Raw genomic sequence first — 24,307 nt, forward strand, 5'->3', positions numbered from 1 at the left:
ATTCATTCCGAGGGAGAGATCCGAATCCGGACCGCTCCCGGGGATCTTCTCCAGCTGTGTGACATCCCATTCAGAGGTGCGGTCCCCTCCGCCCTCTCCCTCCCTTCCCAGCTGAGAAAATCGCACCCTCCCTTTGGCCGCCTTGCTGTGCGCGTCTCTCTCTCTCTCCCCCCCCCCCCTCTCTGCCTCTGCCTTTCCACTCCAGGTGACACTGGCGCGCGTGTAGCTGCCAGGCGCTGCCTCCCCGCGCTGCATTAGGACCCGGGGAGAACTGCTCTATTCAAAGCCCAGCGCGCCTGCGCGGTGCTGAAGTGTCCGGAGACCGGGCTGGCTGGACGAAGCAGCGAAGAACGGCAAGCGCGGCGGCGGCGGCGGCGGCGGCGGCGGCGGCGAGTTCTCTGGCACCCAGCCTTCCTTCAGCACCACCTGCGAGAGCTCTTGGGCGGCGGGCGCGAGGGAGGGAGGAGCAGACAGAGACGCGCTGATTGTCCACCTCCCTCAGCACGATCCACCTGAGGCTTCCCCAAGCTGCCTGGATCGCCTGCTCGCCTCAGCCCGACCCGTAGGGAAGGAGGAATAAAGACCCCCCCCCCCGTTCCTGATCCCTTTTTGCCTGCCCACCTCCCTTTCAAGCCCTCTCCCCGCCTTTCCTTCCATCCCCAGTGGCAGCCTCCCGTCAAGGGAAGCGCTACTAGTCAAGGGCTGCGGGAGCGCTGTCCATTTCAGCACCACGCTGCCCTAAGCAAAGGCGAGCCCACGTCGCGTGCCTAAGTCACCGCTGGTGGCGGGGAAGGTGGGGGGCGATCCGGCCAAAGCTCAGGGGCCGAAGGCGCCTTTCGGGCGGCTGCAAAGTGTGATCGGCATCAACAAGGAGGGAGCCGAAGAGGAAGCGAAGATTGAAGGCGACGCGTACGGATTTGGTGGTCTTTTGTTTGAATCGGAGAGCTACATCTGGAGAATTGTCAGTTATCTCTCTCTCTCTCTCTATTCCATTGCTGATTTGTTATTGCTTCGTCGTTATCACCATCCATTTAGTTGCTGGTTGTGGTTTTTCACAACCCTGCCTAAATAATAGGATTGCTACGTGTTGAGCTCTTCCTAACAGCCACCTCTTGCTCCTGCCTCTGCTCCTAGGACGCCAGTACAGAACGATTTTTGTTTTACAAACATCAGCATCTTCAAGAGATTGGGTTTGATTGCTGCAGCTGGGCATTGGTATCTGCCCACTTTCTTCCTCCCACCTTATTTGTGTATGTGTATGTGTGTGTTGTGTTGTGTTGTCGACCCCTTATTCCACTGCCTCCAGCCTCTTGTTGCATGCCCCTGCCACCACCAATCTTCCCCACTGAACCTGCTTTGTAGGTCAGCTATGTCCAACTAGATTTATTAATTGATACATCTTAATTGAGGAAGCAACCCCCCTTCCCCACTCTGACACTCACCCCTGCCTACCCAACCATATCTCACAATCACTGTTCTTGGATATCCGGCATATTCTTATTTTAAATGAGGCTTGTATGAGTCTTAATTTGCCAGTAAAGAACCCAAATCTGCCATCATTAACTTTCACTGGTACTCTTGACTTTGCCTCTGTGGGAGTGAAGGGTATAAGAGGCCAAGACCAGTGGATGCCCTTGATAGGGGCACATAGGAGAGGTATCAAGTTAGTTATTGATTGCAGATGAGCAGACACCCCCTTATGTGCTTGTTGTGTGTTGTGCTTGTTTGGATGAGTCCACGACATGCCTAATAAGAGACGAGATGGGCCAGGGCGATGAGAGCGATCGCATTGTGATCAATGTGGGAGGGACTAGGCATCAGACTTACCGCAGCACCTTACGCACCTTGCCCGGCACCCGGTTGGCCTGGATCGCGGAGCCGGATGCCCACAGTCACTTTGACTATGACCCCCGCACAGATGAGTTCTTCTTTGACCGGCACCCAGGTGTCTTTGCCCATATCCTGAACTACTACCGCACAGGTAAGCTGCACTGCCCAGCAGATGTCTGTGGACCTCTATATGAGGAGGAGCTGGCCTTCTGGGGCATCGATGAAACCGATGTGGAGCCCTGTTGCTGGATGACCTACAGGCAGCACCGTGATGCTGAAGAGGCCCTTGACAGTTTTGGTGGGGCACCTCTGGATAATAGTGCTGATGATGGAGATGCAGATGGCACTGGAGACTCAGGTGATGGTGAGGAGGAGCTGGAGATGACTAAACGCCTGGCACTCAGTGATTCTCCAGATGGAAGGCCTGGGGGCTTTTGGAAGAGGTGGCAGCCCCGTATCTGGGCACTATTTGAGGATCCCTATTCCTCCAGATATGCAAGGGTAAGCCAAACAACCAGCACTCAGAATACCTTATTTACACAAACTCTAAGAGGGTTTCTAACTTGGTGCTGTTCACCAGTTCCTGGTTGCATTTCATGTGCTGCAAAACAATGCAGGGCCTCTCCACTTAAGGGCAGGTAAGGGAAGCCACGTGCCTTCTAAAGCTGGCACCACGTGAGTGAAGCCAGCACTTCAGAACAAGGGCAGATACAAGGGCATAACACACCAGGAGGAGACTGAACCTTCTAACAAAGACCCAATATTGCAATCCATTTTAAGTAGACATCTTTTGATAGTCACCCAAGTAACTGCCTGAGCAATATTTTGTAGTCATATTTCTCTACTGAGTTACCTACCATTTTTCTCAACAAAGTGAAGAGGTATTCATTACTACAGCCACTTGACTGAAGGCTTGTATGATGGGTTTTTTGATTGAGCTGAATGGCATTTTCTTTTATCTGATTTCCAACCCAAAGGCCAGATATGATGCTCCAGGTTCAGCCTTCACCTTAGCAATTGCATTTCTTTATTAAACTGAGGTGACTCATATCAAGACACACATGCAAGGTATCTCTTATTGCAGAGCAGGAGGAAGATTCCTTCTTCCCCATGCCAGCATTTGGAAGCAAGAGAAAATGGGTTTTGTGTCCGGCTTATTAATGTGAATGTGAACAAGACAGACAATAGATGTTGAAAAATTGGTCTCTTTGCTGATGGGGTGAAAGATGCTCCTGTGCTAATCTAGGGACAGATTCTGCTCCCTCTGATGTCACCAGCCAAACACACACTGACGTCAGTGGGGGCTGGTGAAATGTCATGCAGCTGCTTTTTGGAAGCAGTGGGGGGAAATGAAGAGGAAGATTGAATGGGAAAAGTTGCTTCACTTTTCTGAGGTCTTAAGTGGACGGGTGTATGGATGTGTGTTAAAACTATGGTTGCTGTTGTTTTCCCCCATCCACTATCATGAATGCTTTATTCCTGAGCGCATGTTTGTGTGGATAGACAAGACAAAAAAATGAAAATATATTTGTGTGGGTAGAGAATGCAAAAAATGAAAAGATACTTGGAAAATGGTTGTATACATGAAGAGCAGCCAATTTGATGACAAACATGAGATGACTTACTGGGCACAGAAAACAAATTTTGTTACTTACTGGAAGCAGAAAGCTCAGCACGTATCTTAAAATGGAAAATGGTGCCAGGCTCGCAAAGGAATGAATGAGATGTGTAGAGGGAGAGCTCTGGCTTGGCTCTTTTTGATTACTCCCCATTATATACTATTCAGAGATTTCATACCACATTAGCAAGTTTAATATGTAAAGCTGTGAGTCTGTGTGTGTGTAGTAAAGATTAATTAAATATTTGCTAGATCATAAAACAATGGTGTTCTTGAGCAGCAACACTTGGATCCCAGTGATATTTTGCAAGGGGACATGAAACTGTAGAGAGAAGGTCAAATAGTTGTTTCTTTTTCAGACAGATCCTGCTGGCTTTCTCTAAGAAAGAGTAATATGAACACAAACTGGATTTGAAATGGATTCTCCCCTCTTCCCCATAGATACTGAATTACACACAGACTAGGACCAGGCATGCCATGTCCCAGCTGACATTGTGCAGAGCAAAGATGCTATATTTGAAGAGATGCTGCAGCTTAGTGCTGAAGCACATGCTTTTCATTCTGAAAGTGGAATTTGTGGCACCTCTGGTTAAAATGGTTTCAGGCAGCAGAGCTCCACTGCTAGTCAGGGCAAAACACATTGCTGAGCTAGTTGTACCAATGGCCTCTTGCTCAGGCTTCATCTGACCATGGGGCAACAACCATAGAAAGCACCTGTGGGGTGTAATTCATGATTTTGGTGTGACTTGTATCAATTCTGGTAATGAACAAACATGCATTCTATTTATAAGTACCTCTGTCAAAAGATATAGCTGGATACTTTTTGTTCTCTTGATTTGTTTATTTTACTGTCAATTTTTTAGCTGGGTTTTTGATATGGGTTTGTGGGGTGTATTAAGCCTTTGGGTTGCATTTGCCATTGTCCAAAAGCTCTTGCAAATGGCTAATTTTCCTTTAATTCATTACCTTCTATGCAGGTTTTGCAGTGTCTATAAGGAGTAAGACAACATGCAGACGTTTAATTTTTTAAAAAAGCTTTGTCTAATATGTTCATAGCTATTAATGGATACATTAGCAGACCTTCAGCACCTAATAATGCAAATAGAAACTAATGGATGTGATGTGTATATAAAGGAGTACTCAGAGCTGTGCTATGGTAATTTAATAGAAAACACCACAAAGACCTCAAACTAGTTACAGAAGCCATGAAGAAGAATCAATAGGCTCATTTACATACACACTATTTTTAAAAAGTCAATTACACCAAATAAAGTGTTCATCTAGGAAAAATGCATGCACAGTTTTAATTAAGAACTGTATAGTTCTAAAATGTCTACATCAAATTAAGGCTTGCAAATTACTGTACATTTAGGCTTGGAAGTTTTCAAATGGTTTTATATTTAGGTAAACACAATTGTCCTGTAATAAACATGTGACTGTGGGGCTGAAGGTGAATCTCACATTTACAAAATCTTTGGGGATTCTGAAGCCTTTGGGGGTACAAAACTCCTACAGTGAATCACCTTTTCCCTGAGCTACAATTGTGACCACATTTTAATTTTTCTCATGTCCTAAAGTGGTCCATGAAAGAATCCTAAAACTATACAGTAAAGTATTTATTACTCAAATATCCCACCCCAATGCACGCGTGTGTGTTGCAAGCCCCCCATCTGTGCCACATATTCACATGCAGACATCAATATTTCTTAGGAAGTGTTTGAAGGACACAAATCAGCAATTCAACTTTGCTGTTCATGACAGAGTCATCTATACGGGTCTGTTTTCTTTCTCGCATTGGATGTCCAAAAAAGAAAGGAATGATCTAAAAACTGCTATAAAGTATAGCTACCCATGCTTGAAAAAGCACTAATTCCTATCAATAAATTTACAGATACCTGTGGATTTATTTTATCTTAATTTTAAAGCCTCACAGGCAGATGTTTTAAATGAAATATTGCTTGACATAATACTTCTCACATAGTACAGATACAAAATCCAGAAAAAAACAAGTACTTATTTGTAGCCTAATGAATAAAAGCCAATCCTGTGATTGAGAACAATTATCTCCTAGACTAATAGCTTACTCATTCTGAGTGTGAATCCTTATGTAACCATAGCAGAAGCAACCACATGTAAGAAAGAGGTTTCAGCAGGAAACAACCTAAGATCTGCAGAAGTTCAAAAGCTCTTTAGAAAAAGCCCAGGTGGATCTAAAAACAGCCTAACAAGAATTGAACATTCTCAACAGAACATTGACCCAACTATTGTGGAGGGAACAGAAAATCTAGGGGACAAGGGAAATAGAATGGAGTACCTGGAAGTACCATGGCTGGCTGCCATACTGAACAGGAGCACTCCACACTGCAATGTTTTGTTGCAGCAGTGTGGTGCTGTAGTCTAAACCACTGAGCCTCTGCAGATCAGAAGGTCGGCGATTCGAATCCCCGCAATGGAGTGAGCTCCTGCTGCTCTGTCCCACCTCCTGCCAAACTAGCAGTTTGAAAGCACACGAGCGCAAGTAGATAAACAGGTAACTCTGTGGCAGGAAGGCAAACAGCATTTCCGTGTGCTCTGGTTTCCGTCACGGTGTTCCGTTGCGCTAGAAGCGGTTTAGTCCTGCTGGCCACATGACCCAGAAAGCTGTCTGTGGACAAACGCCAGCTCTCTCAGCCTGAAAGCGAGATGAGCGCCATAACCCCATAGTCGCCTTTGACCTGACTTAATTGTCCAGGGGTCCTTTATCTTTTACCTTGTCCTAGAAATAAAGGCAGAAGAACTGCTGCTTAGGAATGGCCTGATATTTTCTGGTATCAACCATACTGCTGTATTATTATTTCATAGTAATGTGGAGGTCACAAATACTGTATCACTGCATGAGTCTTTTGCATAAATGTTAAACAAAACTTAGTTCTTAATCTTAAAATCCCCCCCCCCCCATGTTGCAAAGATAGGTCAGACATGTCTTGAAGGGGAAGTGGTGCTCTTGCAACAGCTTGCTTGCAGTCTACTTTGAGGGAAGAGTCTATTACCCTCCAAATCTTCCCCAAAGTGACCATCCCTTGAAATGAATTAGCTGCTAATCTGAGGTATGAAAGTGTCTAAATACCTAGATTTCTTCCCTGTCTAGGTATGGTTATAAAACAATTTAACTGATCTTTTGAATAACACCCCAATGATATGTAGCAAAACTTTCATATAAGTAGAGTTTAAACAAGTAGCCGATGAAACCCAGCAGGAGTCAGCAGTTTGACCTTGAATATTTAGAATCTTGTATAAACTCCTGTAATTCCTGTTTGATTTCAGAGGATCTTACTTGTAGGCTAGTGAATTCTGTAAATTCCATCTTCCAAAGCTTTTTAGCTCGATGAGACCCAAACAGGAAATGGTAGTGGGTATGGAAAGGGATAGTTGGTGGCACTAGACTTCCTATATCAATGTTAAATGGAAGCTGTTTATTTTGACTGCAAGATGCTCTCTGAAGCAAATGTTGTTTCCCTCTTCAGCCCCCAGTTCCCCCAATTACATGTGTTTAGCCACTTTGACTGATGCCACTCTGTGCTAGCTGAAGAAACAGATTTGGGAGAGGTGTCTGAAAGAGAATTTCCTATACAGGGTAATGATAAAGGCAGTGATGGGAGGGAAGTGAGAGTGGCAAAGGGACAAACAGTCATGAAGGGCAGGGAAATATGTGGAGGGAGTAGAAAAGGGTGAAAAGGGATGAAATCTCAACTGACAGCAGTCCTAGGGCAGGATGCTATTTGCATCATTTGTTATTAACACTTCAAAACCACCAAGAAATTCAATGGCAAAAAGTTCTACTGAGTGTACGGTGAACATATCACGTTAACACCATCCAAATAACTTGAAGCAAAGTGCACCATAGTCTTTATTTTGTGTTAGATGATGAGATAGTGAATAGAACTGACAACTCCTTGATAACCAACCTCTTTAAATTCATTGTTTGCAATACTCTTGATGTCCACCAGCCTTGTTTATGATTGGTCATCCTTGCATTCAGGAAGACTATAAAGACACAGCAATGTGGGCACCTGCATACAAATTGTTCACTGAAGAATTTCTCAGAGGTTGGCATTCCTAAGTCTCCCACTGGTAACAAAAATGTAAAGAGCCATTCCAATGCAAGGAAAATATTTTACTGGCAGGAAGAGTGAGGAGAGGTGACCAGGAAGATGTGATTCAAAAGAGAGAAGAAGAGGAAGATGAACAGAAGAGAAAAGAGTAGAACAGGGGCAAAAAGAATTAGCACCCTCATTGCTTTATGGGTCTCCAAAGGAGCCTTTCATTTATTTATGATGGAAGAAAGGGCATAGGTAAGAATTATTAGGGAGTTATATTAAAATTTTCTTTTTTAAAAGCTAAGGAAATATGGGTTTTTCCCTCTGCAACAGAGAGTTCTTTGTTGAAATAATGGCCTCCCATGATTCTAATGGAGTAAGATATTTTATGAAAATTAATACCAGTCATGGTACCTAATGTAATGCCCCATGACAAAATAGCTATCTATGCTTAAACAAAACTTTCATGAGTCTCTTGCCATCCGCTGTGCCAGAATCGATCTCACATGAGAATGCCCTGTGGGCTTAAAGTTTAGGAGAAGCTTGACACTCTTACAGTGAGGGGGGAAAGTATTTGTTCCCTTGATAAATTTGCCCGTTTGCCCTCTGACGAAGAAATGACTAGTCCAGAAGACAAAAGTCAGAGATTGATGTGCATTATAATGAGTGAAATATGTATTTGATCCCCTATCAATCAGCCAGATGCCGGGCTACCTGGTATCTTCACTATATGTAATGAGCTGAGATTAGAAGCACCTGCTGTAAGGGAGATGTCTTACCTGTAATCCCAGCTCATTACAGTACCTGTACAAAAGACACCTGTCAACAGAAGCAATCAATCCAGCAGATTCCAAAGTAGCCACCATGACCAAGACCAAAGAGGATGTCGAGGACAAGATTGTAGACCTGCACAAGGCTGGAGTGGGCTACAAGACTATTGCCAAGCAGCTTGGTGAGAAGGTGACAACAGTTGGTGCAATAATTTGCAAATGGAAGAAACACAAAATAACTGTCAACCTCCCTCGGTCTGGGGCTCCATGCAAGATCTCATCTCATGGAGTTGCAATTATCATGAGAATGGTGATGAAGCAGCCCAGAACTACATGATGGGAACTTGTCAATGATCTCAGGGCAGCTGGGACCATAGTCGCCATGAAAACAGTTGGTAACACACTACGCCGTGAAGGACTGAGATCTTGCAGAGCCTGCAAGGTCAAGACAGCACATTTACAGCCCCGTCTGCAGTTTGCCAAGGCACATCTGAATGACCCAGAGGAGAACTGGGTGAAAGTGTTGTCATCAGATGAGACCAAAATTGAGCTCTTTGGCATCAACTCAACTCGCCGTGTTTGGAGAAGGAGGAATGCTGCCTACGACCCCAAGAACACCACCCCCACCGTCAAACATGGAGGGCAACATATTATGCTGGGGGGGGGTGTTTTTCTGCTAAGGGGACAGGAAACCTTCACTACATCAAAGGGACGATGGATGGGATCATGTATTGTCAAATCTTGGGTGAGTACCTCCTTCCCTCAGCCAGGGCATTGAAAATGGGTCGAGGATGGTTATTCCAGCATGACAATGACCCAAAACACACGGCCAAGGCAACAAAGGAGTAGCTCAAGAAGAAGCACATTAAGGTCCTGGAGTAGCCTAGCCAGTCTCCAGACCTTAATCCCATCAAAGATCTGTGGAGGGAGCTGAAGGTTCGAGTAGCTACACATCAGCCTTGAAATCTTACTGACTTGGAGAGGATTTGCAAAGAGGAGTGGGACAAAATACCTCCTGATATGTGTGCAAACCTGGTGGCCACCTACAAGAAACATCTGACCTCTGTAATTGCCAACAAGGGTTTTGCCACCAAGTACAGTCATCTTTTGCAAAGGGATCAAATACTTATTTCACTCATTATAATGCACATCAATCTGACTTTTGTCTCTTGGGTTTCTGGAGGTTTTCCTGTTGTTCTTCTGTCTCTCACAGCTACAATAAACCTACCATTAAAATTATGGACTGGTCATTTCTTCGTCAGAGGGCAAATTGGCAAATTTAGCAGGGAGTCAAATACTCCCCACCCCCCACTATATATACCTCACTTATTCAGGGAGCAAATTGAGGAGAAAAATGTAAAAGAGAATAGGAAATTCACCAAGTAATCAGATTTTCACTTTATCCTTCAAAGGAACTTGACATATCACTCTTTCTCACATTCCTTTGTTCTAGCTATAATCTCCAGATTATTTTGGTAGCATTGAGTTACATCAAGTAGCATGACAGTCAGAGAGGCTGTGATTCAACAGCAGTGGATATAAATATACATCTGAAGTTTATGATTAGGACAGTTTACCAAGACCTTTCTTGGTATAGACGCCTGATGTTACTTTGTGTGGGGGAAAAAGAGCATCAGGCAAGTCATACAATGATAGGGACACATAAAGTAGCACTATGAACTCTATTGACCCAGCTATTTGGTGGAGGAGCCAGGAATCCATAATTTTAGTTCCTGTTGTTTTTTTTAAATGGTTCTGTCTGTCTTGGGGTTTGCAACAACTTTTTTTGTGGTTCAGCTTCACTTTAGTAGATTGACCTATAGTGTAGTTTAATCCTTTTTAATGTATGTGTGTGTGCATGCATGTGTAGGGACGTAAGCTGGAATGTAGATGGTCCTGCCATGGGGTATGTTTGGTCTAGCTAATGCCATAATGCTCTTTAACAACAGGATATGCTAACAATTCAAAAACTAAACATATATACGTAAGCTTTCAGGACAGAGTGGGTTAAAAGCCTAAATACATGTGTAAATCAACAACCTCAAGCAGCTTGTGTATGATCTCATTATACTATTGCAAATAATATCTGTTATTAACCAGTACCAGTGATTAACTCCTACTAATAGCAACAATGGAACCTCTAGCTGTTTTCATTCTGGCTCACTACACATTCAGACATTTCTGCACGGTTTACATTGTGAACTTTTCCACAGGGCAATATATGTGGGCAGATACTTTTCTTATCATTGCATGTTTCTGGAGCCAAATCCAGAGACCCCCTGCACTCTGAACATACAACATTTGTTAAAATAAAAAAGACTTTTTCTTGATGGGGGAAAAATCTACTTAACTGAGCTATTTTCTGACAATAAGAGGTGTATGATAGTGGAACAGACTCTTTTGGAAGGTGGGGGACTCTGCTTCACTGGAGGTATTTAATCAGAGGTTGGGTGGCCATCTGTCATAGGTGCTTTAATTGAGATTCCTGCATTGCAGGGGGCTGGACAAGATGTCCCTTGCAGTCCGTTCCAACTCTACAAGTCTATGATTCTATGGATCTTAAACAATACAATAAAAATGCAATAATCTTTTCAATCTGGAAATGTTAGACTGAAAAACCTGGATGTCACAACTTGATTCATAAAGCCACTTGGGAAGACCTGTTTTTGACAAGGTGATTTGGATCTTTGCATTCTTTTGTAATGCACCTAGCCCATAAGCTCCTGCGGTGTAACTGCTCAGAGAATGAAGAGCTAGGCTTTCAGTTCCTGAGTGAGAGAACATTTCATCACCTAATGATCATAAATGGGATCTGACACCATTCCAGTGCAATACCTCACTGTCACTGGTGCTACAGCATTAGTGGGGCACCAGCCTATTTGTGATGCAGCTGCCTCATGCTAGTGCAAAAGCTAAACAATTCTGGGGGGGGGGGTGTGATGCAGCCATCGATAGCCTCTTACACTCTATGCTGCCGACTATTCATTATGATGTATTTATTTTAAGAAGTTCTAGTCTATCCTTTGCATGTTCAGACCCAGAAACCTCCCCCCTAAATAAATTCACACATGACTCAAATTTTGGTTTTTGGCAGAATTTAGGCCACAACTTTATTGATTACAGAAAGTGACTGGTTGCATAGGCTCTGGTTCAACTAGCTCCCTGCCATGCAGGTAGCGCTGACCCAGGGTTCCAGTATAGGTCAGCCAAGGGTGAAAACCTGGATAAGCGGAAAGCCAGGAACGGGCTAACTCCACCACCCAAATGTCCCCCTGGACTCAGGCATGGGCACAACCCCCTCTCAGGGGTTGACCAAACTATTGAGTCCCTGGATTCCTTTAATGGAATACCCTTCACATAGGGATGGTGAGAGCGTTCTCCCATCCCTATCACCTGAACCAGAGCCTATCCGCAACCTTACAAGCTGTGACGATTTGCTACGCTGCAGGCAAAACCCAAATGGCAACAGCCAATCAGCCAAGTGGCGGAAATTCCTGCCGTGCCCCTGTCCCAAAGACAGACGACACACGATGGCATAGCAAGGTCAAGAGCAAAGCCTTAAAAGTAGGGAGAGGTGGGCGGGTGTTCCGAATGCATGCGCCAAAAGAGGAAGCTCTGGGTCACGTCCATGGGCATAAATAGGTCCCTTGAACCATTTGGACTGCGTCCCGTTGGCCAGATTGTACCCAGCTTTGAGGGACCTACCAATCAGGTGTTGTGGCTGTCCAAACGTACCCACCCACAACACAGGGTGTTGGTTTTCCAGGTCTCACAGCATTCTGTGCCCTCATTAAGGGGGAGGACCCGATTCATCATTACCAATCTCAGGGCAGATTGTATTAGCCCAGGCACTGATGAGAACAGTAGAACTAACCCTGTAAAGTTAGTTCAAGGAGAGAAGGAAGGAGACATCACTTTCCAAGTAGAAGATGCTTCTTTAGTCGCTGTGGTGCAAGCTAATGCCTGAACAGACTTGAGCCTTTTCCACCCTCCAGTTTCTTGGTCTCTGCTACTTTGAGAAACTGCAACAAAGCTCAGTCAATAAGTGGTGTATCCTCTTAGTTTCCTCCAGTTTCTTCTCTTCATTCCTTCACCTCTGCCCATGTGTTGTCAAGCATTTTTATTGTAGCTGTATCTTTAGTTTCCATTTCCTATAAATAGTTGGCCGTTAAAATAAATTTCATGTGAATACTTGGTACCTAGTAAAACATTCCTCCCATTTTTGTTCCCTTCCTAATATCATATTTTAATACCGAACACACTTCTGCATCGGCCTAAGTTTAAAATGACAATTAATTGTTGTTTAGTCGTGTCCGACTCTTCGTGACCCCATGGACCAGAGCACGCCAGGCACTCCTGTCTTCCACTGCCTACCGCAGTTTGGTCAAACTCATGCTGGTAGCTTCGAGAACACTATCCAACCATCTCGTCCTCTGTCGTCCCCTTCTCCTTGTGCCCTCAATCTTACCCAACACCAGGGTCTGTTCCAGGGAGTCTTCTCTTCTCATGAGGTGGCCAAAGTATTGGAGCCTCAGCTTCACGATCTGTCCTTCCAGTGAGCACTCAGGGCTGATTTCCTTAAGAATGGATAGGTTTGATCTTATTGCAGTCCATGGGACTCTCAAGAGTCTCCTCCAGCACCATAATTCAAAAGCATCAATTCTTCGGCGATCAGCCTTCTTTATGGTCCAGCTCTCACTTCCATACATCACTACTGGGAAAACCATAGCTTTAACTATACAGACCTTTGTTGGCAAGGTGACGTCTCTGCTTTTTAAGATGCTGTCTAGGTTTGTCATTGTTTTTCTCCCAAGAAGCAAGCGTCTTTTAATTTCATGGGTACTGTCTCCATCTGCAGTGATCATGGAGCCCAATAAAGTAAAATCTCTCACTGCCTCCATTTCTTCCCCTTGTATTTGCCAGGAGGTGATGAGACCAGTGGCCATGATGTTTGTTTTTTTGATGTTGAGCTTCAGACCATATTTTGTGCTCCTCTTTCACCCTCATTAAAAGGTTATTTAATTCCTCCTCACTTTCTGCCATCAAGGTTGTGTTATTTGCATATCTGAGATTGTTGATATTTCTTCCGGCAATCTTAATTCCGGCTTGGGATTCATCCAGCCCAGCCTTTCACATGATGAATTCTGCATATAAGTTAAATAAGCAGGGAGACAATATACAGCCTCGCCATACTCCTTTCCCAATTTTGAGCCAATCAGTTGTTCCATATCCAGTTCTAACTGTAGCTTCTTGTCCCACATAGAGATTTCTCAGGAGACAGATGAGGTGATCAGGCACTCCCATTTCTTTAAGAACTTGCCATAGTTTGCTGTGGTTGACACAGTCAAAGGCTTTTGCATAGTCAATGAAGCAGAAGTAGATGTCTTTCTGGAACTCTCTAGCTTTCTCCATAATCCAGCGCATGCTTGCAATTTGGTCTCTGGTTCCTCTGCCTCTTTTAAATCCCGCTTGCACTTCTGGGAGTTCTTGGTCCGCATACTGCTTGAGCCTGCCTTGTAGAATTTTAAGCAATTAATTACTCAACATCTTATATTTATGGTCCTAGGAAGCAAGCAGTAAATAATCGTAAAACTTTACATGTATTGTTGTGTTTTGTTTACAGCATGAGAATAATAGGCCCAAGCTGATTGTGTCACAAAGTTTGCTGCCAATATTCCCATTTATGTCAGGGAGAGAGAGAAAATGGGTCTCATGGGTGTAAAGCAGAAAAACAGATCACTTGAAGTGAAAGCATTGCTTAAAAGATGGAGACATTTATATATTATGAGTTAAAACAAAGCTGCCTTGACAAGTTGAAGTTAAATAAGCATAATTTATACATATTTGGTGGCTGTTGACATCTACCAGTTGTTACTATCTTTTTAGCCAGTAAGTAAGAAATCCTAGAAAATTGTCATGGGTTGGATCCTGCTCTCCCATTAGTGGAGTTCTGCCAAGGGAAAGTGGAATCAGCAAAGATCACCACCCTTGCCGCCGCCTCCAGTGGAACTTTCCACTAGATCAGAGCTTCCTCCACAAACGGAAGGAATCCTGCTATTTGAAGAAGGCCATGTCTCTAGATGCAAACTGACATTAGCAACATTTGCCACTGAGAGCAGCTGAGAACAGAGAAATTTTATCAACATTTTCCCATTACAGAATCAGACATTTACCAGAAAATCTCACCTTATATGAATTGCATGCAAAGGTCAACATTCACCAGAATTCTGACCTGAACATATAAAAATCATGTCTTGACAAGAGCCACAACCAACAGGCATCTGGTTTTGAACTGGTGCCAAATATGGGTGTTCTATTTCACTCTACTGTCTTTATTTCATTTTAGTGTTCAGGAAATTTGTGACCACAGCATTGCTGAGTGCTGTGTTTGTTCAAGAACTGGTGAGTGTTGAGAAAAATCAATACATAGGATTCAAACCTGAAAAGTTGTACTTAACGCAAAGGATCATTCCCTTAAAATACTTCATTTATTTAAGTAGATTTACTCAAAGGATCAAGCCTTTCCTTTATTTCGAATAAAATGGCAATATGTCATTTTAAGGGTTGTGCAATTACCTTTCAAATTCTACATGTTGAAAATACAGGAGGAAATTTTTCTGCAAGAATGAGTTGGTTTCTTCTGTTGAATATTACATTATGTAAGTAGGTGATTCATTCAAATGCAGATGACAGGATATGTATGTTGGAATAGTAGATAGAATGCAATTTAAAATCAGGTGGAACCAATGCATGGCATGAAATAAAAAAGAGACACCTGAAATCCCAATTTTTCACTGGACAGCAGATTATTCTGCATGCTGAATTATTAAATCCATATTGTCAGCTTTCATCACTGCTTCCTGCCTGCAGATCAGCCACTATTTAAAGAGAGATATACTGCAGATGGATGTCATAGTGGAACATGTTGGCTTTGTGATTGGCGGCTAAAATGGAAGTGGTTGAATATAGAGATGTACCAAGTAGCAATTATGAGCTGGGACAGCTGTGTAAGCAAGGCTAGAAATGCTAAACGAAAGCAGAATTTATTGTACTTTGTTATGATAAAATTATATCTTTGTGCAGAAGGCTTAGTCTTCTTCACTAGTGATGGAGCTTTGTTATGCTGAATTCTCCTTATTCCAGTATATCATATGGCTGCATCAAAAGGCCCACAGAATGTATGAATGTACCTTTCCCCTCCAATGCTTTTTCAGTTGATGTTCAATATGCATTTGTGGAATCGCTTAATCAACTCAAATATACATTGAATTGTTTGTGAATGCAATCAATTTTAGAATGAATTTTAAAGTATTTTTCTCGGCTCATTCCAGATCAAATTCTAAACATTCATGAATTTAGTCAGTACAGTACAGATTGCTTTTTGTCTTAATTCAAAACACACTGCTCCTTCTTCCAGGTCACTTTATGTTAATATTATTTAATTCCCACCCTTGATTATATGAATATTTTGGAAGGTCCTGCGACTTTTGCTGTGCAGTCCTATAGATGCCTACTCAGAAGTAAGTCTCATTGAATTCAATGTGGCTTTCTCCAAGGCAAGTACTGTAAGTGGGTATAGGACTGCAGCATCATACAAAAGTGTTTGTGGAGTTTGTTTTACTCCACAGACAACCCCAATAATTTTACTGGCACACGCTACAGAACAAAGGATAACAGGATCTGGCCTTGATGGATTCTCATTTCCTTCAGATGTGATTTATGTATGGCATCACACTCAAATTAATCATGCTATAAAATTTTGAATAAATCTATGCTCCAAGGTTTTCTCCAGTAATTGCTTATGATGTAAGCCCTTTAATAAGAGTAAGTTAAAATTACATGGTAATGGCCCTTTGAAAAAAGAAGAAGCAATAAATCTCCAATTTCAGTGAGCTGCATAAAAGGCAGTTATGTCACTGCTGCAGATAAAGTACAGAGACACCACTGGCATTCTATTATGTAATTGTTTTGATATTTAGCTATTAATGTGAACTGTTAGATTTGCCTAGCTAATGGTAGGTCAAAATCATAGTGGCTTTGCTAGAGGAACAGTCCGTTTTAAACATCTTTTCACAACTTCCGCAACAAATGCAAGACATCCACTTGGGGGGAAAGGATGCTTAGCTTGTTGTGTTGTTTTAAAACAGCAAAAGAAACCATTCTGCCCTGGCTAAGATCTATTATTAGGTCTCCTTAGTTCTAGTTTGACATTCTAACAACTATATTATGTTGTCTCTCTTCACATACACATCTTCACAACGAGCCTGCAAGATGTTGTGATGAAGATGGTGATTTGGTTTGACCAAGGCCATACATTCAGATAGGTAGCCGTGTTGGTCTAGAAATGAATAATAATAAAAAAAATAGTCCAGTAACACCTTAGAGACCAACTAAGTTTGTTATTGGTATGAGCTTTGGTGTGCATGCACACTTCTTCAGATACACTGAAACAGAAGTCACCAGACCCTTATATATAGTGGGAGGGTGGGTGGGGTTTTTACCAAAAGGGTAGTAGTAGATGGGTGATTGACTCAATGGGTATGGTAAACCTGTTGACGACTGTTAGCGACTGCAATTAGTCCTATAGGAAAAAGCAAGGGATAGTATGCAGATGACCAAAAATAGCTTTAGCATATGTAATGAGACAAGAATATAATATCTCTATTCAGACCAGGTCTCTCCATACTATCCCTCGCTTCTGAAGAAGTGTACATGCACACGAAATCTTATACCCAGTGGTGCTACTGGACAATTTTTTAATTTTTTAATTTATTTCAAGGTCATACATGTTCTGCTCAAGAGCATACCAGAATCTAAACTCAGCATCTTATTCCACTTTGCCACAGTGATTCTACTTCCAGATGAATGGCAGAGAAAGTCTCTCATTCTGATTCTGCAAGTTTAGGGCTGTCATGTTCTGGAACAGGGACAACCTTCTAAACACATGCACGCACACGTGTGTGTGTGCATGTTCGTGTGTGTGTGTGCGTGCGCGTGCACGCACACACACACACACACAATGTCCCTGACACACTCCTTTCCCCTTCCTTCTGCTCTCATTTACCAACAGTGCAGCCATAATCACATGTTCAAAGTTGCACAAAGAATGTTTATGAGTGGACCTCTGGCTCCACCCACAGATATCCCTTTCCACCTATAGGGAAGGAGATCCACAAACTTCTATGATCCCTGGGATTCTCTCCATAGAACCATAGGATTGTGTCCTGTATGAAGTATTTGTTCAATGGCTATTTAATAGGGAGGCTAAAGAGTTGTGTTCATTTTATTAAAACGCGCGCGTGCGCGCACACACACACACAAAATACATGCAATGAACAGTGCTTAAACATTAATGACATACTGTGCCTGGGCTGATTAATCTTGGGTGTTTATCCCTTTGAAAAATCCCCAGGGTGCGAGTGGTTTTATTAAAAGACCCAATGTAAATTTAAACCAGTATGGATTACTTGAAATGTTAGCTACGTCTAAGCGGCAATAAATCAATATCCAGAAGTGCACTGGAACTTCTTGATAAAACCTCATGTGGAAAGACCACTTCTTCTTTTCTACTCCCAAGTAAATAGCTAAAATAATGAAAATTGTTTAAGTTGTTTCTCAGTCTTGCGAATCCATACCAAGTAGCTCAAGCCACTGCAATATATGGAAAGATACCTTCAGAGGATAACTAAGGTTAACTCTCGGGATCTCAGAGAAATTATCTAAATTCTAATTTATGTATAAGTTCGGAATATTCTGGCATCCTAAATTTGGCCCTTCCATCTTATACGCACCATCAGTTTTCGTGGCAAATTAATTAATAGTCTTGAGTTCTCCAGAAAAATTAAATTTTATATATATATATATTACTGTAACAACATTATTCTGATGCAGCTGCTTCCATGTGACATCTTTAACAATTAGCTACTATAGCAACAAACCACCTATACTTGGCCAAATAAAAAGTCCCATTCTCCAAACAAAAGGGAATATGTCAGATAGCTGCTTAATAAAAGATAGGGGTGTGATTAGGGTCTGAATCAGCATTGTTAAATCTCGAGCTCGCTCTTCCCATGCGGAATCTAAAAATGGGTATAACTTCTTTCCTTTTCACATAAGTGTATGAAATTTGCAGGCAAAGGAGTTCCTCCAGTGGGATTAAACCTGCTAAATTGCTAGCAGATCCTTCCAGCGTTTTCATTAAAGTTTTGTTTGGGGGTGGGTTGTTGTTGTGTTGTTAAAGAAAGTCTGTGACATTTTCCCTGTCATAATTGGATGCAATTTGCAGGCATGGTCACCCCTTTGGAGAGGGAGGAAGCCTGCCAGCTATCAGAACCATACATGAGCTGGTTCTCCCACAATGGCAGACTTCACTATTTAGAGGTGGGCGAAACAAAAATCACTAAATGTCCCTTAGTGTTTTGTAGGCAATCACTCTGGAAACTGGTGACATGAGGGAATTGCAATGAGCAACACAACTAGCAGCTTAGTACCAGTCCTAGGGGTGGGGATGGATGAAAATGTTAATAATACTGGTCAGTAAATATTCAGAGAGCATAAAATCCTATAAAAAATCTGTATGTCTCTAATGGGAAAAGGGACAGATTTGGGCTATGCATGGGATCGTGAAGTAGGAATTCACACATCTCTAGTTAAGGTGACAGTACAAGTCCTTCTGTTATGTTTGCCAGTTGTCCACTAAAACCCATTCATCTACTGCAGAATAATTGCTTTTGTCACTCAGCTAATCCCAGTGTGCTCCAAAATGGAGCAGGTGGCTCTTTGTGGGAGTGCAAGAAGATCCAAGAGACATGAAGAGATTTCTAGCTGTCATAAGAAACCTTTGGATGGGAGCCATCAAGAATCTGAGAAGCTTGAAGCCCGCAGCTACTTGTGTGGTATGGAGAAATGTTCTTCAGCTGAAAGCAGAACAGCACATCCCCATTTTGGGATGGCAAACAGAACATGTGTAAACAGAGGGTGGTATCGCTGTGCATGATTTTCTGTACAGCTCCATGCAATGGCAGCAGAACAGGGCGGAAGGCATCTTCTCTAAAGATGTAGCACAAAACAAGGAATTTGCTCTAGTCCTTGAAGGACCCAAGAACACTGCTCCGTGTGGGTGGTGCAGAAGGGCAGGGAATGCCAGGACCGTATGAATGTAGAATGGATGCCACACTTGTTTTGAAGCCTGTTTGAGATATTTTATTGGATCAAGCATCTTCCATCCACAAACATTTTGCAATCCACCATAGTGATACTGCTAGTGGTGAGAGGGAATGCTTGCCCATTCCTCTCTGCCACTACAAGGCCTTCTCGGTAGTGGCGCCCGCCCTGTGGAATGCCCTCCCATCAGATGTCAAGGAAATAAACAACTATCTGACTTTCAGAAGCCATCTGAAGGCAGCCCTGCTTAGAGAAGTTTTTAATGTTTGAAGTTTTATTTTATTTTTTAATTTCCTGCTGGAAGCCACCCAGAGTGGCTGGGGAGACCCAGCCAGATGTGCAAGGTATAAGTAATAAATTATTATCAAAAATTATTATTATTACAGCCCCCAACACCACACTGTTCCAGAGGGTCTGCAATATGGGAGGAGGTGTGTGGTCTTGACTGGGAGTTGGCAAAAGTGGCACCCTTTTCCAACCAACAGGAGTACCCTCTGAGCAGGGCTCCCTAATTCCAATATCTTGTGTACAAGTCCCTCCATACGACCTGCTTATTGAGCATTCATCCCAATTTACTTCCACAGAGCTTAAGAGTGTATCTGGTCTTTATGTAGCATCTGTTCTGATTGGTTTCAAGGGTGGTTATACAATGAATATTTCTTCTACATTCATTTTGTATTTATTCCACTTCCCAGTGGTTCATCCCACACTTTTTAGTTTGTTTCCCCATCACTTTCCAAACCACAAAAAAATCTGATTCTTTTCTAAAGTGGATGTTTTTGTGCTAGGGCAAGAGAGCTGCCCAAATCTGAAGTTCCAGTATACGCTAGATTCCCTCTCAAAAATTAGTGACAGTCTGAAGACAGCATTCTGAATGAAGCAAAGTGTTGGAAAACACATTTCCTTATTTTGGCTTCAAAGATGGGCTTGTAAGTCACGTCAAAACCCAAAGTGCCCTGTTATATGAGGACACCTTCCTTCTTCTAGTGCAATTGGTTTGTCAGCTTTCACAGATGCTGCACATAAATGAAAGTATTCTTAAAACATTCATCACTTTTTAAATTATTTAAAGAAGTATTTTCTTTTAGTGGAAGTTAATGCTGTATTTTTCATAAAGAATGGAGCCTCTAACATTACCACCAACTGATCCATCTGATCATAAAAAACACAAAATAAAATGCATTATAAAAGTCATATTGTCTAATCCTATACTTGGAAACATTTCACTTGCTTGTTTGGTATCCTTTTATAAACCTTCAGGGAAGGATACTTCACAAATTTATTAGATCATAATCTCTGTGGCTGCAATTTAAATCTGTATCCTTTCCCATCTTTCTGACTTGCTTAAGTTACCTGTTCTGCTAAGATCCTTGTGCAAAACACCTTGTGCTTTTGGCATTCTGTTGCTGAGCTGATGTGACTTTAGCCTGTCCTTGAGTTGATAATGTGCATGATGAACCTACCTTTTGGACTAGACTTCATGACTTCCTGCTTTTTGCAGCTTATCTGATGTGCAGGGAGTCATTGCTACAACTAGTGCAGACTTGCTGGCATACTACATAAAAGAAGTGTAGCCAGACAGGTAATTGCAGCTCTGGGACTCCATGCTGATATTTTCAAATTAATATTGATAATCATTTGGTTGCCCAAGAGCATGGACATAAACAGTGGGTGAAAGACCCGGCTAATACAAACAACACTGTTGACACAAACAAGTTCCATTGGTCTGAGACAGGACAGCAAGGTATGTATTAGTATAAGGGAATAGCACGTCACAACACTGAATCCAGATCTTCTGGACTTTTGGCTTGCACAGACATCCATAGGATGAGGCCTCAATACAGTTGTTCCCTCTTTTTAATGCAAGACTTTTAGATACATGAGCAACAGTCTTGTTCGCCAGCCTCACTATGCAGAGGGATCAACAAGACTCGCAGTGGTTCCCAACCTTTCTTTGGCCATGCCCCACCTAAGCATCTCTAAAATCCTGACCCCCCCATGACATATAATTCTTTTTATTCAAAAAGTGGGAACCTGGGTGGCACTGTGGTCTAAACCACTGAGCTTCTTGGGCTTGCCGATCAGAAGGTCGGCGGTTTGAATCCCCATGATGGGATGAGCTCCTGTTGCTCTGTCCCAGTTCCTGCTAACCTAGCAGTTCGAAAGCACGCCAATGTAAGTAGATAAATAGGTACTGCTGCAGTGGGAACGTAAAGGGTGTTTCCGTGTGCTCTGGTTTCCATCATGGTATTCCATTGCACCAGAAGTGGTTTAGTCATGCTGGCCACATGACCCAGAAAGCTGTGTGTGGACAAACGCCGTCTCCCTCAGCCTGAAAGCGAGATGAGCATTGCAATCCCCATAGTCGCCTTTGACTGGGCTTAACTGTCCAGGGTCCTTTACCTTTTACCTATTCAAAAAGTGAACTCCTGTTCACATGGAGGAAGCCTAAAGGCCATTAACTGTTAATAACTCATTCTCGAATTACCGCCCCCCCAAAAAAAAATCAAATTGCACCATGTTGGGAACCATGGCTCTAGAGAGTGCAACAAGCCCAAGGCTTCTTTCCAACAGTGGAGCCGAAAAGCAGGAGGGGTCACCCTGCTCTGTCCCCACCGCTAAACATGGATGGAAATATTTTTTTCTAAACTTGCCAGGGGGCTGGAGATCAACCACCCAGCAGCTGCAGAGCCACAGAAAGCTGGTGTGCTTCCACTTCCTTCCCCTGGCTTCATCTTAGAGGGAGATTGTAGAGAGACTTTGGTTTATCTTTGACCTCATGCTGCATTTCAAAGGTATAGCAGGAGGTTAGGAGCAAGACACTGTCAGGTGATTATGAACTTTTGGCTAGCCGTCAAAGCCACCCAGAATTCACTGACCCTTGTAAACAATGCTCTGATTATGAATTAAATAACTACACATATCCTGCTATTCTTCCAAAAATGGAGAATGGCTTACATATGGTTTCCCTGAGGAGCCAGATCCACTTACTGTTAACAGTGGAATTACATCATATGCCTTTTAGGTTTTTCTCTTAACTCATCATCTCAATCAAGTCCTTCATTCTCTCCCCCCCCCCCCGCCGCCTTAAACCTATCCAGTTCCTATAGCATTTAATCACGTGCCTTCTGTTACAAATGCTGTACTATCCTCTGAATCTCCTCCCATTTGCCAATCTCTCTCTTGAACTTTGGCGCCCCAAAGTGACCACAGCACCGTAAATACATCCTCACCAGTGAATTACAGACATAGTGCTCTGCCCATCTTAAAAATTAAGCCTCGACATAAATATAACTGAGCTCTTGGACTGGTTGAGTAATTTGAACTGAATCATGCATTCGCTAAATTATTCAGCATTACTATTTCCCAGCCTAGATTTTCAGAGAATCTGTCTTCCGTTATTGCTTTAATCTTAACAAGGTGATCTATTTTCCTCTCCATCCTCAAACTCCTCTGCTAGTCTTGACACCCTCTAAATGACTGTGACTGGACTGCTGGTGAACTGAGGATGAGAGACTCATCAGAAAACTTGACAGGAAGAATTTATTTAAATGGGGAGGGGGACTGGTCTGACTAGTCAACTAGCTGAACAAATGGTTGATTCACCAGTACATCTTACCCTTTTGTTTATTTATACTTACACAGTGCTCTAAACAAAAGAAATAATGAAATAATGTGTAGTATTACAAATTTGATTGTTAATAAATATTATTGTGAATGGCTTTGTCTGACTGATGGGAGACTAACAAAGAGCGTTTTAACGTTCTGCTGTATGTTTGAAATGCAGCATGAGGTAAAGGACAAACCAACGTCTCTCTCTGATCTCCCTGCAGCCTGAAGCCAGTAAAGGGCAATGGAAGCACACCAGCTTTCTCCAGCTCTGCAGCTGCTGGGTGGTTGATCTTTAGCCTCCTGACAGGTTTAGAAAAACAGCTAGATGGTATTTAATGGCTGTATTCTCTCTCTAGACCTTGGAATATAACACCCATCTGTCTTCAGGGAGCAACAGAAATTCAGCTAGGTCTTCAATTTAGAACACAAATGTCAGTTCAAACTCAAGCTGAAGGGACTGGTCATTCTGAGTACAAGCTATATTTCATTAAAATCTATGAGAAATCCACATCTGTTTCAATGGACTTAGCTTGCTGAGAGGCCGCATGTCCAGCCATACGAAGAGGAGTGCTCTGTTTTTTAACATTCTGTGATGGCTAACCAATAGAAATGCCTTTTGAATAAATAAATTTAGGGTGTATAAGTGGCTGTAATTCTAGGCAGAGTTAGGTTCATTTAAAACCGCTAAATGGTTAGCTGCAATTAATTCTGCTTTGAGTTGGGCTGGAAAACCATACTTGCCATTTTCATATGCAGAAAATAGATAATAAACCCATCAATGTTACAGCATATTCAGCAGATCACTAGCAAGCAGCCTTCACTCATTCATAACACAGAGATACAAAGCCACCTCAGAGACTGGCTACAAATTAAAAGCATAATAAATAAGGATATAAGATGGTGTTGATAAGGCTTCCAAAACAACCATTCAAAAGTACCTAAAGGCATGATAACGCCATGAAAAATAAAACTCTGATGCTACGGAACAGAAAAGTGAATACCGTAATATGCTCATGGATGAGTAAGTTATTATTTGACAGAGGGAAAGTGGGAGACAGGAGGAGGGAAGAAGGGAAGAGGGTGAAGGAACAGAGGGAGATCCACTTATCTCATCATAACTAAATAGAGATTTACTGCTGCTATCACTGGATATTTTAAGCCCAGGCACATCAAATAAGGAACAGCCACAAGAGTTTAATTGTGTGGTATGCATTCTGTTTCCATAGCTGATTTTTTGC

General features: G+C 42.5%; 1 protein-coding gene across 5 annotated transcripts in view; it reads left to right on the forward strand.

Annotated features, from left to right (window-relative positions):
- The first annotated feature begins 239 nt into the window (after window positions 1–239).
- Window positions 240–24,307, forward strand: part of KCNC1 (potassium voltage-gated channel subfamily C member 1) — a 123,151-nt gene continuing 99,083 nt past the window's right edge. For 2 of the 5 annotated variants that reach the window (XM_083709215.1, XM_083709218.1), the window contains exon 1: window positions 242–2,331. In XM_083709215.1, the coding sequence (XP_083565341.1) occupies window positions 1,762–2,331 (570 nt within the window). In that variant the 5' untranslated portion in view covers window positions 242–1,761. Of the gene's footprint in view, window positions 2,332–24,307 lie in introns of all 5 variants that reach the window. The other 3 variants (XM_083709217.1, XM_083709214.1, XM_083709216.1) reach the window with 3 other exon arrangements.

This window comes from Podarcis gaigeae, assembly GCF_964106915.1.
Source record: "Podarcis gaigeae genome assembly, chromosome: 1".
Classification (NCBI taxonomy): Eukaryota; Metazoa; Chordata; class Lepidosauria; order Squamata; family Lacertidae; genus Podarcis; species Podarcis gaigeae.